The 17,907-nt window shown below is 34.4% G+C and overlaps 2 protein-coding genes across 2 annotated transcripts in view; one reads left to right on the top strand and one right to left on the bottom strand.

The window, feature by feature from the left end:
• Window positions 1–1,042: 1,042 nt before the first annotated feature.
• LOC111796803 (ankyrin repeat-containing protein BDA1-like) lies at window positions 1,043–2,505 on the bottom strand. The gene is made up of 3 exons (XM_023679563.1): window positions 1,852–2,505; window positions 1,164–1,469; window positions 1,043–1,057 (listed from the first exon to the last, which is right to left on the bottom strand). The coding sequence occupies exons 1-3, from the start codon at window positions 2,503–2,505 to the stop codon at window positions 1,043–1,045; spliced, it is 975 nt and encodes a 324-aa protein (XP_023535331.1).
• Window positions 2,506–5,885: 3,380 nt separating this feature from the next.
• Window positions 5,886–17,907, top strand: part of LOC111796802 (protein ACCELERATED CELL DEATH 6-like) — a 15,440-nt gene continuing 3,418 nt past the window's right edge. The window contains exons 1-3 of the mRNA XM_023679562.1: window positions 5,886–5,943; window positions 6,078–6,520; window positions 8,043–8,420. Of these exons, the coding sequence (XP_023535330.1) occupies window positions 5,886–5,943; window positions 6,078–6,520; window positions 8,043–8,420 (879 nt within the window). The remainder of the gene's footprint in view (window positions 5,944–6,077; window positions 6,521–8,042; window positions 8,421–17,907) is intronic.

Genomic DNA, 17,907 nt, shown 5'->3' with positions numbered 1-17,907 from the left:
ACTTTGAAAAGATCATGACAATGAAACATCAACAAGAAATCATTTTTCTAAACATTATTCTATCCATTTTGAGTATTATTTGGGTTATGTATAATTAATATTAAAATCATATTATAAAGTAATCTTCCAAATCACGTTTTGCATGCAACTATATTTTTAGAATTATGTTCATATTCGTTACATAATCAATTGAATTGTAATTAATAGGTTCTACTTTCCCAATATTTAAAATCTAGAATAGACTTTGAAAAGGTCTAAGAAAATAAGAAATTCAACGAGAGAATGTTTCGTAGCATTATTTTATCCATTTTGTGTAGAACATTGATTATGTATTATTAATATTAAAGGTCATGTTATAAATTAGACTTTCGATATACGCGTTGTGTCATGGTCTTGTTTGTCCAAGGCATGTTGTCTATGACCGCATGCTCGTTACACGCACAATTTTACAATTAATTGTTTGTTTTTTATTTTATTCATTTTCATTTTCTTCTTTTTGTCTCGATCCAATTTCTCGAAGCCTCGAAAATTGGGTTGTGATAGCCTCAAAGATCCAAACAATTTTATTACTTTTCACGAACCCCATTTGGGTTATTTTACATCACAAACATTTAAATAAGATAACATACATAAAATATGTTTTCTTTATAGTGAATACACACACCACAAATAATCCATATCCAAAATATAAGATAAAACAAACAAGTTAACCAAATTTTTGTATAGCCCTCGATCTTTATTTAAGTTGTGGTTGGAGCGATCAGATCTCTCTGAATGCCACAAAGCCAAAGATACAACTTTTTTACTACCCAAACGAGAAGCTTCACCACCAAAAGAAAGAAAGGAATTACAATACAACGAAGAGAAACCACCCCCACCATTGCTAACAAAATGTACCATGCTATTGTAAACGTGAATTCTAAAGCATTCGAATTTCTAAATGAGGCATTTACGAGCCAAACTCCGAGTATGTAACTATGTGATAAGGTTGCAATAGCAACGCACATGGTTATTGTTAAAAACCATGAACAAATCCTATTTTTCAAAGGCAATCGACCTATAATGAACATAATCACACATATTGATGCAAAGAATGAGATAGAATTTGTAACCAAATAAACCGTGTAATAATTTTTTTGGCATGAAGTTGGGTAGGCCATTACTGCAGTTCCCGCTATGAATGTTTTAAAAGTATTGCTACTATGGAATGAACGATGAATAGTGATATTAGAGTTGAAAGGAATGTCTTGTTGCCAAACACCGCCAGGAGGGTTGATTGCACCTTGAAAAGCTACCGTTGCGATCACCGTTGCTACCAACATCATTGTACCTTGTACTTCTTGAAGCCAATCGCCTTGGTATTCAAAGTTCTTCCTCCACAAACTTCTTATGTCATTGCATTGTTCTTCATTGTTCAAAGTATTATTTCCCGTTTTTATTCCCGGGATAGACAACAAATATCTTACTATCTGCACAGATAAGATTTTTTTTTTAGAAAAATAAAAAATCATTAAAAATTATGGAAAAAAAAATCAAATTTTTTAAAAACAGATTTAATTTTAAGCTTTTATTTATTTATTTTTTATTTTTTATGTTATTTACTTTTTCATATATTTTCAAAATTCAACCAAAAGATTTTAAATAAAAACTAATGAATATAGTTTTTAATTTTTTTAATTTTTTTAATTTTTATTATTATTATTATTATTATTATTATTATTTTTGAAGTTTGGCTCAAAATTAGAAATATGAAAATGATTGTAAAAAATTTGTGAAAAAGAAAAATTAAAATATTAATAGAAAGTGAATAACAAAATTATAATATAAACTTAAATTTTTATAATAACATACCTCAATATGTCTTAACATCATAGAAAAATCCAAAATGGTATTTTCATTCACATCGCGTTCGTTCAGAAACCCATGAGTTTGTGGATCTTCAATCATTATGATCAACAACTTAAGAGCTTCCAAATGGTTGTGTTTTACGCATAAATGAAGAACAGTTTCACCATTGTGATGCTTCATCCAAAGAGATTGTGGCCTCGCATTGATCAACCGTTGTATGATATCAATTCTTCCATTAATCACTGCATGATGGAGAGGAATCAACCCATTCAAATCACGAACCATGCAAGTGCTTGTGTTTTTCTCCAGCAAAGCTTGAACAATCTCAACAGTTCCATTTTCAGAAGCTAAGTGGAGAGGTGTCCTTTGCAGGGCATCAACTTCTCCAGCAAGTTCAGGCATGAGATTTAAAAGAAATTGAGTGAATTCAAGGTGGCAATGCAAAACCGAGACGTGCAATGGAGTCTCGATGTTGTAAGAAGAGATTAGAACTCTTTGAATAATATTCGGGTTGCTTTGAATTAGTGTTTCTAAGCTTTGAATGGACCCGATCTTTGATGATTCATAGAGCCATCGTTTGCTTTTTTCAATAGACGACATGGCTAATCCATTTGCAATATTGGAAGATTGTGTGAGTTGTTGATGAGTTGCCTCCATTATTGAATATCTAGCTTACTTTGAGATGGAGTATTACCATAGAATTTATAAGCCAAATTTTTGTTTGAATTATTTGTTTATTTGTAATATATGGTGATGCTTTCAACTAAATTAAAGTTGACATTTTGAGTTATTTAAATAGTTTAGTTGCTGCAATCACTTTCTATAAAATAATAATAACAAAAAAACATTATTTACACTTTTGACTCCAAAGTGAAAACAAAATATCACTATCTTAGTTAAGGTGGATGATAAGTAGACATGTATATTTTACCCCTCGGTGAGAGATTCCTGTTTAGACTAGAAACAAGGGAAGGAGTGGAGAACATTTTTATTCGGTTAGATAAAAGGGGTTGGAAATATCGCCCCGTCCCTGCCCCCTTTAATATAAAATATATTTTCAGCACATTAATAAACTAATCTCAAAAAATAAATTAACGTAAGAGAGATGTCATTTGAAAATATTAGTAGTTAAATTTTGTCTATGGGTTATAGGCCTAGCACGCTTTCGCTGTGTCACTCTAATTTGTTAGAAAGGAGGATGAGCTATTGTGATCTATGCTCCAAGGTGATTTAAGGATGTTATCTTCCCGTTGAGCTTGTTTTCTTGTATTTTGCATGATACAGTATGTGTTAACTCCAGGTGTTTGATAGTGTGTTCTCTCTATCTAGCGTTTTTATCTACACAGAACTAGGGTGTAAGAGTTAGGTTGGTTATGCGATGACTTAGGTCAAGATGTGTACATTAGACTAAGCACCTTAGGATCGTGGTGACATTAAGAGGAAATAGACTTTATTACTGCAGGACTAAAGAAAGAGCCGAGGAGTCAGAATAGAGTAACCTAGAACCAAAAGCTTGTGTTAAGCAACCTAGCTGGCCTAGGAATCCAATAAACCTCTACAACTCCCAGGCGTTCTAGGAATAAAGAAAGAGTCCAAGGAGTCAGAATAGAGTAACTTGGAACCAAAAGCTTTTCAAAAGGGCATGGATTTGAATCTCATTTTTAATAAAGCAATGTATCGATGGTGGGCGGCAATCTGTAAAGTTTAGGAGTCATATCACGCGCTCTTCCTTTCAAATTTTAAATGTCATTGTAAAACAATTTTCTCTATCAAAGCCAGATTTCAATCCGGGGACTTATGGGTTTATGGGACCACCAAGCTTCCGCTACACCACTCATTTTTGTTAGTAATGAGGATGAGCAATTGTAATTTGGGATCCAGGATGATTTATGGATATTAGAAATTACGCATGATATTAGAAGTCATGTCCTAATTTTTTAGACGTCGAATAATATATCTTGACAAAAAAAAACCGACCTCAAGCATTTGATATTTAAGCCGGTCTGATTTTCAACTTCAGCTTACCACATCTTGAAGGTGGCAAACACATCTGACTTGTGTTTTAGGAAATAAACTCATACCTTCCTGTTGAAATCATCGATAAAGGTGACATAGAACTTTGATTCACCAAGTGATAAAACTGGAGATGGTCCCCAAACGTTTGTATAGACCATTTCCAATCGTACTTTCTTTGGTTCTCTAGCAGCATTTGTGAAGCTAACTCGTTTTTGTTTGCCCATAACGAAGCTCTTGTAAAGACTCGTATGAACAAATTCTAGGTCTTCTAAAACTCCTTTCACAGTCAGCATCTTCATTCCTTTGACGCTCATATGTCCAAGTCTATTGTGTCATAGACTTTAATTGGAAGCACTCTTAACAACAGTAACCATGTTTATACACCCTGCATGGTGTATAGGGTTCTATATTTTATGTAACGTGCTAGCACCATGGCACCCTTCACAATCTTCCACGAACTGTTTCCAAACTCGGCTGCATAATCGGTGCTATCCAACTGACCAATAGAGATCATGTTCTTCTTGAGACCACAAATATATCTGACATCCCTTAATGTCCACTAATTTCCCGCTGGAGTTTGTATGCTTTCATCTTATTTTCCTTCAATCACCAAATCTTTGTTGTTGACAAGATACACCTTCTCAAAATGTCAAACTTGGAATTTCGAAACAGCTATTTATTTGGAGACGAATTAAAAGATGATCCAAAATCTAGGATCCAATTGGACTATTCACACAGAGGATTAGAGCATTTCCAATATCTTCCGCTGAATTTATAAAATTATTATCATCCTTCGATTTGTGATTTTTCTTCCTCTTTGGTATTGTAAAATTTGTCCGAAAGTGATTTTTTTTCTCTACAACTCCAACACATCATGTTTGGTCTGTTTGGAAAATTTTCACGGTTCTTTGATATTGATCGATATTTTTTTGGGCCCTTCGATCTACTTCTTCCCCTTTGGTCAAAGACTAAGAGCTCTACGATTAGAATCCTCAATTTTTCGTTTGCGAATACTTTTTTGAGAACTACATCTCGGAGTTCATCGAACTTCAGTTTCTCAGATCCTCAAGAACTGCTAGTCGCGAAAACAACAGTATCCCACGACTCGGGTAAAGATGACATTAAAATCAATGCTTTAATTTCATCCTCGAAATTAATTTCCACCGAACTCAATTGACTTACAATCATATTGAACTCATTTATATGCTCAGCAATAGATCCGACATTTATGAAAGCACTCCCGAACAGTTATATATATGGTTTCAATTTACTATATATAACTCTAACTGAAATAACCACCTATTTATATAAATATTTTTATTATAAATAGTAAAGAGACTCCATAACCCAACATTATCAAATCACTTTTCGTTTTTAATTATTAAGAAAATGTTGACGGAAGAACTATTTTGAAACAAATTAAAGGATAAAAGTGAAATTATTCTACAAAAATCCATCTCTAAATTTAACAAGTGTGGTATAATTTAACTTAATCACAATCACGAGAGGCATTATCCTTACCGATGAGAAACAATAGCTTCTCAATAAAATTAAGTGAAATAAATAATGATATATACATCTATCCATGATTCAACAAAGAAGTTTCCTTCCGTTTGCTTCACATTCACTTAAACTAGGATGGTGACACTTTGGTGTCCCTCCCGAATGAAAGTATAAATAATAATTTTTTTTTCTAAGAAATGAGGGTAATAATTGGACTATTTTAAAAATTCAAAAGGTCAACTTTTAATTTAGTTGGAAGCCTCACAATCTTTTAAAAATAAATAAATAAATAATCAACAAAATCTTATAAATTTTATGTGAAAACCCATTTGGAAGTTAGAGAATCAATAATAGAGGCAAATGGAGGAAAAGAGAACTTAAAGCATCAAAGATTGGGTCCATTCAAAACTTGAAGACACTAACTTCCTCGCCATCTATACAGAAATAAATAAATAATCAACAAAATCTTATAAATTTTATGTGAAAACCCCATTTGGAAGTAAGTTAGAGAATCAATAATGGAGGCAAATGGAGAAAACGACGAACTTAAATTAGCCATTTCCTCTTTTGAAGAAAGTAAAAAAAGCTCTATGAAGCATCAAAGATTGGGTCCATTCAAAGCGTGAAGACACTAATTCGAGGCGACCCAAATATCATTCAAAGAGTTCTAATCTCTTCATCCAACGTTGAGAGTCCATTGCATGTCTCAGTTTTGCATCACCACCTTGAATTCACTCGATTTCTTTTGAATCTCGTGCCTGAACTTGCGGGGGAAGTTGATGACCTGCAAAGGACACCTCTCCACTTGGCTTCCGAAAATGGAACAGTCGAAATTGTTCAAGCTTTGCTGGAGAAGAACACAAGCACTTGCATGGTTCTTGACTTGAATGGGTTGCTTCCTCTCCACCATGCGGTGATTAATGGGCGAATTGATATCATACCACTGTTGATCAATGCGAGGCCAAGATCTCCTTGGATTAAGATTCACAATGGTCAATCTGTTCTTCATTTATGCATAAAACACAACCATTTGGAAGCTCTTAAATTGTTGATCACAATGATTGAAGATCCACAAGATTATGGATTCCTCAACAAAGGCGATGAGAATGAAAATACCATTTTGAATTTTTCTATGATGTTAAGACGAATTGAGGTACCATTTTGGATTTTTCTATGATGTTAAGACGAATTGAAGTATGATATTATAACTGAATTGGTTGGTTGGTTGAAGAAAAACTAAGTTCTTATTTCGATTATTTTATGAAACTCAGAATTATTATCTGTAGCTAAGATAGGTCTCTCTCGCCCATCCTGAAGCTAAAATTTATCTTGTTTAAGGCAATAAGAAATTTGAGTTATTATAGATACGAGATGAACATTCTAATTGGAAACAACTACCAGCGATACTTGGAGCAACTTCGAGGAACGAAATTAAAACGTACTCATGCTTATACAGTATTTGCTAGCTCCTGGTATTGTGCATGATATAGTATTTGTTAGCTCCAGGTATTTAACTATGTGTTCTCCCTGTGGAGCATGTTTATCTACACAGAGCTAGGGTGTTAGAGTTAGGTTGGCTATACCATGACCAAGATCAGGATGCCTCTAGTAGCCTGAGCACTTTATGATCGTGAGCAATGGTTAGAGGATCTAGACCCTAATGCTCCCAGACTAAAGATCTTTGTGGAGTCAGAATAGAGTAACCTGGAGCTAGAAGCCCAAATTAAGTCACCTAACTGGCCTAGGAATTCAATAAACCTCCTCATCTCCAAGATGTGACCAAGATGTTTTTTTAAAATCGTGAGGTTGACGGCAATACGTAACAGGCCCAAGCGGACAATATCTGCTAGTGGCGAGCTTGAGTTGTTACAAAATAAAATGGAAAAAGACAGTTAAGATGGCAGAGTTGAAGAAAAACTAAGTTCTTATTTGATTATTTTATGCAAGTGAAAATTATTATATGGAGCTTAAATAGGTAATCAAATAGGTCTCTCTCCTAACAATCCTCACCTCGAACGAAGTACAGTATAGAGCCTCCCTTAAGGCCTATGGTGCCCTCAAACTACCTCCCCTTAATCGAGGCTCGACTCCTTTTCTAGAGTCATCGAACAAACTACACCATTTGTTGTTGGTTGGTTGAAGAAAAACTATATTCTTATTTGATTATTTTATGCAACTGAAAATTATTATCCGTAGCTTAAATTGGTAATCATATCGGTCTCTTTCCTAAGAATCCTCACTTCGAACGAAGTACAATATAGAGCCTCCCTTAAGGCCTATGGTGCCCTTAAACTACCTCCCCTTAATCGAGGCTCAACTCCTTCTCTAGAGTCCTCGAACAAACTACACCATTTGTTCGACACTTGAGTCACTTTTGACTACACCTTCGAGGGTAACTTCTTTGTTCGACATTTGAGGATTCTATTGACATGGCTACATTAAGGGCATGACTCTGATACCATGTTAGGAATCAAGGATCTCCACAATTGTATGATATTGTCAACTTTTAGCATAAGCTCTAGTGGGTTTGCTTTGGACTTCCCAAAAGGCCTCATACCAATGGAGATGTATTCCTTAATCATGAAGCCACGATTATTCCCTAGCCAAGGTGGGACTCCCTCCCAACAATCCTTAACACTATCATGATATAAACAAATTGAATTTAAATTGTGCAGATAGTACAATATTTATTGTCTATTTCGGGAATAAAAATCGGAACAAACACGGCAAACAACTGTGCTACCTCAAATGAGAAGGGATCACCAAGTAAAATTGAAGAACAATGCGATAAAAAGCCATCGATATCACTAACACTCAAAAAGTTTATAAGAAGTTTGTGGATGAAGAACCTTGAATACAAAGGTGATTGGTTTCAAGAAGTGCAAGGCACAATGATGTTGGTGGCAACGGTGATTGCAACAGTGGCTTTTCAAGGCGCAATCAACCCTCCCGGCGGTGTTTGGCAAGAAGACATTCCTTTCCACTCTAATAGCACTATTCATCTTTTGTTTCATAGTAGCAATACTTTGAAAACATTGATAGCAGGAACTGCAGTAATGACCTACTCATCTTCAGACCAAGGAAATTGTTACACTCGTTACTTGATTATAAATTCTATCTCATTCTTTGTATCAGTATGTGTGATTATGTTCATTATAGGTTGATTGCCTTTGAAAAATAGGATTTGTGCATGGATGTCAACAATAACCATGTACCTAGCATTGCATTCTTATCACAAAGCTACTTGTTGAGAGTTTGGCTAGTAAATGTCTCATATAGGAATACTTATGCTTTAAAATTGCATGGTACATTTTGCTTACAACGGTGGTCGTGGTTTTTCTTTGTTGCATTATAATTCCCTTCCTTCTTTTGATCGAAGCTTCTTGTTTGGGCAGTAAAAAGGTCAAAACTTTGAGAGGATTAAAAAATTAAATATTTTGGACATGGATTATTTGCGGTGATTTGTGTATTTAGAATTGGGAAAATACATTGGGTATGTTATTCAAATGTTTGTGTTGTAGAAAATAACCAGAAGTGTTGAGAGCAAGAAAATACACCGAAGTGAATGAAATATTCAACCGTTTTGTGTTTCCTTGGTTGTACATTCTAGCACTTTAGCCCCGACAATGATTAACTCTCTCCCGTTTTCTTTTAATGTTTTAAATTTTGAAAAACAGACCAAAGTTTAAGATGAGTTAAAGGAACAAAAAATTGCAAGACCTTATATAATGACCCTAGATTTTAGCTATCTAATGTCATTGCTATCATCTTAATCTAAGCAAATATGTAGAATATAAATCTTAAAACATCTTCGTTTACACAATAAACTTTCAACATAAACATATTTCATCCTTGAAAACATTGCTATAGTCTTACGTATCAAAAAGTAATTCGGAATTGAAATTGAAAACGATAATAAAAGAAATTTAAAGCATGAAATGCATAACAAACGATTAGAGCATCCATAATATCTTTATCTAAATTTCCAAAATTATTATCATCTCCAAATTTGTTATTCTGTTTCTTGATTTTTCGTTGCAACTAGTTGTTAGAATCAATTTACACGCTCGATCTAGATGAATAACACGAAAACCAAGAAAGAGAAAATGTAAAGAGAAAAATATGTGACGAAATTGAGAGGGTAACTGAAGTTTATATTGATGACTTCTAATATCATCAATTAGAAAGAGTACAAAAAAATTCAATAAGTACCATTTAACAGGAATACTCTAATGGCCCAAATATATATATAATATAAAATATAAACAAATAAAAAAATTATAAAAAAATATAAGTAAAAATAATAACTAAAAAAAGGATTACTTAAAAATAAATAAAATAAATAAAAACTTACCCATTTCTCTCTCCACTAACCTCTCTTCCCACTCTCATCCTCTCTCCTCAACCCATGGCACAATATCAATCCAAAAATAAATAGAAAAAATGTAAAAGTAAAATGACTTTCAATGAGGCAGATGTAGAGATTTTGGTGTGTTATTACGGTAAAAAAAAAGATTCTCTTCATTTATAGTTATGGTTATAAGAAATTAATTTAGGATCAAATTTCTTTCCTTTATCCAATATTTTAAGATCATGTAATAATCAAATCTCATTTTCACTTATCAAATTAATTAGATTTTTGTTAACAATTCTATAAATCGGTAAGATTAGGCAAACAATTAATTAAAATTGGCAATAATATCTGTTTAGAAAATAAATATCTAGGAGGAATGTCTGTTTAGAGAATCAAAATCTATTTATAAAGTCACAAGTGAGGAGGGAAGATTGAGGAAAGATTTGGTGAACAAAATTTAAAAATAAAATAAAAAATATCAAGGAAGAAACTCCATTAAATTTTGTCTTAGTGAAAATAGCATCTTATTTATATAGATATATATAACATTTCAAGACTTTTAACAATGGACCAAGGTAGATTAGAGATAATGTTATAGAGTTCAAACTTGAAACTGATGTCATGGGCTCACATAAGTTGACTCGAATTTCAAAGGACGGAATCAAACTTTCACTAAAGATATATTCGTGACAACGACTTAAGCTAGCCAGGTAAGTGACCTTACTATCGACATGGTTATATTTGATGTTGACACTTGTCTGTGGTTCTGCACGTGTCATATATACTGATATGTGTGAATTATCTGTGAATCGGTATGCTTATATTATGTTTATGTTATGTTATAATATGTGGATTGTATGACAACAATTATGGTACGATGTGTTCAAGGATATGTTTGAGATAGGATACGAGAAGGATGCACAAAACGAAATGTAATGATAGGATTAAGATATGTTCATGAAACGTTAAGGTTAGGTTACATACCAGAGTGCTATGAACAATAGAGATTGATGAAAGAATATGGTTAGGATATGGGTAGAAAAGGATAGGTTTGTGATAGATTGATAGAACGATAGCGTTAGGATACGTTTCTATGATGATGTGACTAAGGTACGTTCACGTAACGATATGACTGTGATAGGTATAAGAACGTTAAGGCTATGATAAGTTAGGGAACGATATGACCACGAAGTGTTTACGATATGACATGTTATGATACGATATATTGTGATGTAATGTGTTATGCTTAGATTGTTTTGTGTGACCATTGAGGTAATTGTTGTGTGAATTGCACGTTATGAAATGACATGCTAAAAGCATGGAGCGTTATGTTATGTTTTCTAAATTGTATGTATACAACATGTTATGAATGACACGATATCACGATAAGTGAAATGAAATGTAACCCCGTTAGGATTATGTATCATACGTAGACTGAAAAATGAGAAATGACATGTTAAGCATGAAAGATGATAGCGGGGTTATATTCATTAATGATAAAAGTAGAAATGTTGGGGACATCATGCATTATGTGTGCTCATGCATTTAGGGGGATTCCCCTATTCCATCACAAGGGTACGAATACGTACATCCAATGGCAGGACAATGATCGTTATGTTTTGCATAGCACTGCCGTGACGGTTACTAGTTTTAACAGGTGTCCGGCCTAGAGAGCGTCCCAGTGTATGCTCGCCCGACAAGTGAGGTGGCCCAACGGTGTGCGAACTGTCTGATGAGCTCATACCCATACGTATGGGCTGTGTGTAAAGTATATGGTACACGCTCAAATTACCCGTTAGGACGGTACCGTATGGAAATAGATTGAAAGGATAGGTCCAGTCATTGCATTCGCATGTTCTTGCATTTAACCCCCAATAGTAGGGTCACTTACTGAGTATTTATTTAAATACTCAAGTCATGTACTACTACATTTTTCAAGTTAAGGCAAGGCATTCGTGCACGGCTGACGACGGCATCGTNATATTCATTAATGATAAAAGTAGAAATGTTGGGGACATCATGCATTATGTGTGCTCATGCATTTAGGGGGATTCCCCTATTCCATCACAAGGGTACGAATACGTACATCCAATGGCAGGACAATGATCGTTATGTTTTGCATAGCACTGCCGTGACGGTTACTAGTTTTAACAGGTGTCCGGCCTAGAGAGCGTCCCAGTGTATGCTCGCCCGACAAGTGAGGTGGCCCAACGGTGTGCGAACTGTCTGATGAGCTCATACCCATACGTATGGGCTGTGTGTAAAGTATATGGTACACGCTCAAATTACCCGTTAGGACGGTACCGTATGGAAATAGATTGAAAGGATAGGTCCAGTCATTGCATTCGCATGTTCTTGCATTTAACCCCCAATAGTAGGGTCACTTACTGAGTATTTATTTAAATACTCAAGTCATGTACTACTACATTTTTCAAGTTAAGGCAAGGCATTCGTGCACGGCTGACGACGGCATCGTAACTCGAGACCATTGCACATGCATAGGATAGTGGTATTTATTTTCTTAGACTTAGGCTAGAATAGGATATTTTTAACATAAACGCTTATTTATTTTATTTCGGGTCTTTTGTTGTGTCGTTTTAAAGATGTTTTCGAAACACGTAAGTCCATGGCTGTGTTTTAAGGTAAATGTTATGTTTTATGAAATTTAAATGAAGTCTTCTGCATCCAATGTTTTGGATATGTATACAGTAGCACCTTAAATTAATTAGAAAATTTCGGGTCGTTACAAATATGAAGAAGAATATATATGGTTTAGTTTACTATATGTAAAGTTATTTACTATACATAGTTATTTACTATACATAGTTATTTATTGTAGGTAGTTATTTACGGTAAAGNAAAAAAAAAAAAAAAAAAAAAAAAAAAAAAAAAAACTCGGTTACCAGAAAAGGCATGAGAATTCCAGCAAGGCGCTGGAATTTTCGCACCCTCCTTGTATACGCTTTCCCCCGACGCCCACGACACATCAAAAACTTCACATGCTCCTCACAGATCAACCTACAAGAGATAAAAGAGTGAAAACAGAGAGGAAGGAAATAATGACGAGCGACTAACCTCGTAACTTCGGTGAGACAAACGAACAAATCCAATGTCAAATTTCACTGTCTTGACTAGCTTCTTGGCTCGATATAGGGGTTTTCATCAAATTTCACTGTCTCGACCATCCTGAAGCTAAAATTTATCTTGTTTAAGGCAATCAAGAATTTGAGTTATTAAAGAAACGAGATGAACGTTCTAATAGGAAACAACTACTGGCGATACTTGGAGCAACTTTGAGGGACGGAATTCAAATGTACTCATGTTTATACAGTATTTGTTAGCTCCAAGTANACTGAAGTGGGGACTCTCAAATAGTGGATTGCATTTATCTTATTGCTATCCATTTTGATTTCTCCACAACTTATGACGTGCTCGAGGAAGGTGATGCATCTTCATACAAAGTCACATCTCTCCTTGACGTATAGTTGTTTTTTNATAGTATTTGTTAGCTCCAGGTATTTGACTATGTGTTCTCCCTCTGGAGCATGTTTATCTACAGNTTTCCGTAACTCATCAAATACTAGCTTCATGGATTGGGGTAAATAGATAGAGAATGTTTTTTATACCCTTAAATTTTTATCCAAAACTTATATTTTTACCCTCGAAAAAATTCTTACTATTTAATTTTTAATTAAAATTTAAATAATTGTAACGNGAGTTAGGTTGGCTAGACCATGACCAAGATCAGGATGCCTCTATTAGCCTGAGCACGTTAGGATCGTGAGCAGTGGTCAGAGGATTGGAGACAGAAAAGAGTAACCTGGAGCTAGAAGCCCGAATTAAGCCACCTAACTAGCCTAGGAATCCTATAAAAATTCTCATCTCTTATATGTGATCAAGATGTATTTTTAAAATCATGAGGTTGACGACAATACGTAATAGGCTNAAATTAATATGATCAAAGAAGAGAAAGATGTCACGTCAAATTAGTGTGATGAAATCCATTTTTTAATTAATTAATTAATTAATTAACTAACCATGGTTTAATATTTATTTTTAATTCTAAATTTCAACCATGGTTTAATTCTAAACGTTTCCTCTCCCATTTAAAGAATACATGTAAGAGACTTTGAAAAGATCAAGAAAATGAAAAATCAACCAGAAATAATTTTTCTAAACATTATTCTATCCATTTTAAGTATTATATTGGTTATGTATAATTAATATTAAATATCATATTATAAATTAATCTTCCAAATCACGTTTTGCATGCCAGTATATTTTTAGAATTATGTTCATATTCGTTACCTAATCATCTAAATTGTAATTAATATGTTCTACTTTCGAATATTTAAAATTTAGACTAGACTTTGAAAAGGTCTAAAAAAAATAAGAAATTCATAGAGAATATTTCATAGCATTATTTTATCCATTTTGTGTAGAACATTGATTATGTATTATTAATATTAAATATCATGTTATAATTTCATGCGTTGTGTTACAGTAATGTTTGTCCAAGGCATGTTGTCCATGATCGCATGCCCGTTACACACCGAAACCCTTGCCTTGTTCTACTTTACCGCTATCTTTTACTGTTTTCATGTTGTATTATATCCTTCTTGTTTCTTTAAGAGTATGATGTTTCGACGAAATCATGGCTACTCGTGGTAAACATGAAATGCCTCAAATTGTATATAGGGGGATATGACTAGTTGTCAAATTCTGCCTACCTGAAAAGTTATATACTGTTTAAGCCGTTGTCTTTTTGCTTGCATGTTATATAACACCACTCTCAATCTCTCTCTCTCGTTCTTGCTTTCAAAACTCTCTTTTCAAAACCTCTCAAACCTGTTTTCTAAAATCTAATTTTTAAATCAGGACCTGAGGCTTGAATATACGTTGCCCAACTGTAGGCAACGTGATCTGAAGTTGGCTTGATTCACTAGATGCTTGAGAGTGAGTGCCGCACAAGCGCCAAATCTGTTGCCAAGAAAAGGCAATTGTGACACGTTGCGTGCAAGTGGCTTTTTTAGATTTATGTTCTTTTTATTAGCTAAATCCTCTATAAATNTCTGCTAGCGGCGGGCTTGAGTTGTTACAAAATAAAATAGAAAAAGATGGTCAAGATGGCTGAGTTTGTCTAAGGCACTAGTTTTAGGTACTAGTTGGAGAGGAAGGGAGGTTTGACTTGTTGTATCATATGACATTTTTTATACTCTAAGCCACCAAGCAAGGTAGATGTGGTGCATGGTGGAGCCTCGATTCACGTTTATAGAGAATAGGTTTTAGAAAATGTGGGCGAGGAAAATCATTGAAGCCTCGATTTACTTTATACGAGCAATCAAGCTGTGGTGCATGGTGGAGCCTCGATTCACGTTTATTGAGAATAGGTTCTAGAAAACGTGGGCGAGGAAAATCATTGAAAACATGTTGTGAAAGTAAGCTACGTGAAAGTCAATTACTATTGAAGCCCCTTACATTTTAAGGCGATTTAGGTCTGGCAAGGCTTGACAATGACTTGGAATTCTCCGATGTGGATTGTAGCAGAGTTCAGATCTTTGGTGCATTCCCAACTAATTTCATCTATAGGGAGATTTTTCCATTTGACTTGGAATTCTCGAATGCTTCGTACAAGTCTTCTGACTTTCTAACCCTGTTGGCTAGAACAATAGCTTTGGTATAGGTGTTCTTTATGATGTTGCACATCGACCCACTATTCTTACTCGACTGAATTTGGGTTAGCATGCACAGGGCCAAATGTTCGCCCTTTCAACTCAGTGCGTCGACCGCTTGGTTACTCTTTCCTATTTTATGTTCGACCTTGAAGTCGAACTCATTTAATGATTCTTGCTACCAAGCTTGCTATGACGTCAACTTCAATTGATCGAAGAAGTGGAAAATGGCACCGTTGTCTGTCTTCACCACTAAGTTGGATCCCAAGAGATATTGCCTCAAGACTCTAATGCAATAGACGACGGCGAGCATTTTTTTTCCGAAGAAAGTGTATCTCCTTTCCCCATTATTGAACTTCTTGCTTTCCTAGGCGATAGAATGGCGTTCCTGGAAAAGGACACCCAAGGGACAAAGTCGAATGCATCAATCTCTATTTCGAAAGGCTTAGAGACGTCTATCAAACTGAGGACAGGTCCTTTCGTCATGGTTGCCTTCAGATCTTGAAGGCCTTTTGACACTCGTTTGACCACGACCAAGAGTGATTTTTGTTCAAAAGTTCTATTAATGGGGCGGCTCATCGTGAAAACTCTTCAACGAACTGACAACAGTAGTTTTCTAATCCCCAAAAGGATCGTTCAGTCACTGAAGTGGGGACTCTCAAATAGTGGATTGCATTTATCTTATTGCTATCCATTTTGATTTCTCCACAACTTATGACGTGCTCGAGGAAGGTGATGCATCTTCATACAAAGTCACATCTCTCCTTGACGTATAGTTGTTTTTTTCCGTAACTCATCAAATACTAGCTTCATGGATTGGGGTAAATAGATAGAGAATGTTTTTTATACCCTTAAATTTTTATCCAAAACTTATATTTTTACCCTCGAAAAAATTCTTACTATTTAATTTTTAATTAAAATTTAAATAATTGTAACGAAATTAATATGATCAAAGAAGAGAAAGATGTCACGTCAAATTAGTGTGATGAAATCCATTTTTTAATTAATTAATTAATTAATTAACTAACCATGGTTTAATATTTATTTTTAATTCTAAATTTCAACCATGGTTTAATTCTAAACGTTTCCTCTCCCATTTAAAGAATACATGTAAGAGACTTTGAAAAGATCAAGAAAATGAAAAATCAACCAGAAATAATTTTTCTAAACATTATTCTATCCATTTTAAGTATTATATTGGTTATGTATAATTAATATTAAATATCATATTATAAATTAATCTTCCAAATCACGTTTTGCATGCCAGTATATTTTTAGAATTATGTTCATATTCGTTACCTAATCATCTAAATTGTAATTAATATGTTCTACTTTCGAATATTTAAAATTTAGACTAGACTTTGAAAAGGTCTAAAAAAAATAAGAAATTCATAGAGAATATTTCATAGCATTATTTTATCCATTTTGTGTAGAACATTGATTATGTATTATTAATATTAAATATCATGTTATAATTTCATGCGTTGTGTTACAGTAATGTTTGTCCAAGGCATGTTGTCCATGATCGCATGCCCGTTACACACCGAAACCCTTGCCTTGTTCTACTTTACCGCTATCTTTTACTGTTTTCATGTTGTATTATATCCTTCTTGTTTCTTTAAGAGTATGATGTTTCGACGAAATCATGGCTACTCGTGGTAAACATGAAATGCCTCAAATTGTATATAGGGGGATATGACTAGTTGTCAAATTCTGCCTACCTGAAAAGTTATATACTGTTTAAGCCGTTGTCTTTTTGCTTGCATGTTATATAACACCACTCTCAATCTCTCTCTCTCGTTCTTGCTTTCAAAACTCTCTTTTCAAAACCTCTCAAACCTGTTTTCTAAAATCTAATTTTTAAATCAGGACCTGAGGCTTGAATATACGTTGCCCAACTGTAGGCAACGTGATCTGAAGTTGGCTTGATTCACTAGATGCTTGAGAGTGAGTGCCGCACAAGCGCCAAATCTGTTGCCAAGAAAAGGCAATTGTGACACGTTGCGTGCAAGTGGCTTTTTTAGATTTATGTTCTTTTTATTAGCTAAATCCTCTATAAATCTATTACTCGAGGACTAAAGAAAGAGTTGATGATTCAAAATAGAGTAACCTAGAACTAAAAGCTCGTGTTAAGAAACCTAGTTGGCCTAGAAATCCAATAAACCTCTTCAACTCCTAGACATGATCAAGACGCATTTTAAAATCGTGAGACTGATGACGATGCATCAGTACTTGAAAGTGGATAATATATCCTAGCAGTGATTTGTAGCTGTTATAAAAAAGAATAGTCAAGATGGCCGAGCTGGTCTAAGGCGCCAATTTTAGGTACTGGTCCGAAAGGGCATGGGATTTCTCAACATTTTAAAATGTGAGGACATATGTAACGCGCAATGTAGCAGTGGGTGGCGAAATCTCATATAAACTAATTTTGTATGTATATTTCATCACATTTTTGTTAAACAATGTCATATCATAAACTTAGCCACTATGCACATGTCGTCATACATCAAACAA

The sequence above is a fragment of the Cucurbita pepo genome, chromosome LG06 (assembly GCF_002806865.2).
Source record: "Cucurbita pepo subsp. pepo cultivar mu-cu-16 chromosome LG06, ASM280686v2, whole genome shotgun sequence".
Classification (NCBI taxonomy): domain Eukaryota; kingdom Viridiplantae; phylum Streptophyta; class Magnoliopsida; order Cucurbitales; family Cucurbitaceae; genus Cucurbita; species Cucurbita pepo.
Note: the sequence above shows the minus strand (reverse complement) of the source record. Positions and strands in the feature narration are given on the sequence as shown.

What these genes read in the sequence shown, in the direction of transcription:
- LOC111796803 (XM_023679563.1), bottom strand. Translation starts at nt 2,505, where the DNA reads ATGGAGGCAACTCATCAACAACTCACACAATCTTCCAATATTGCAAAT. An exon ending in TGATGTTAAGACATATTGAG is followed by an intron (nt 1,470 to 1,851) that starts GTATGTTATTAT and finishes TTATCTGTGCAG; the next exon opens with ATAGTAAGATATTTGTTGTC.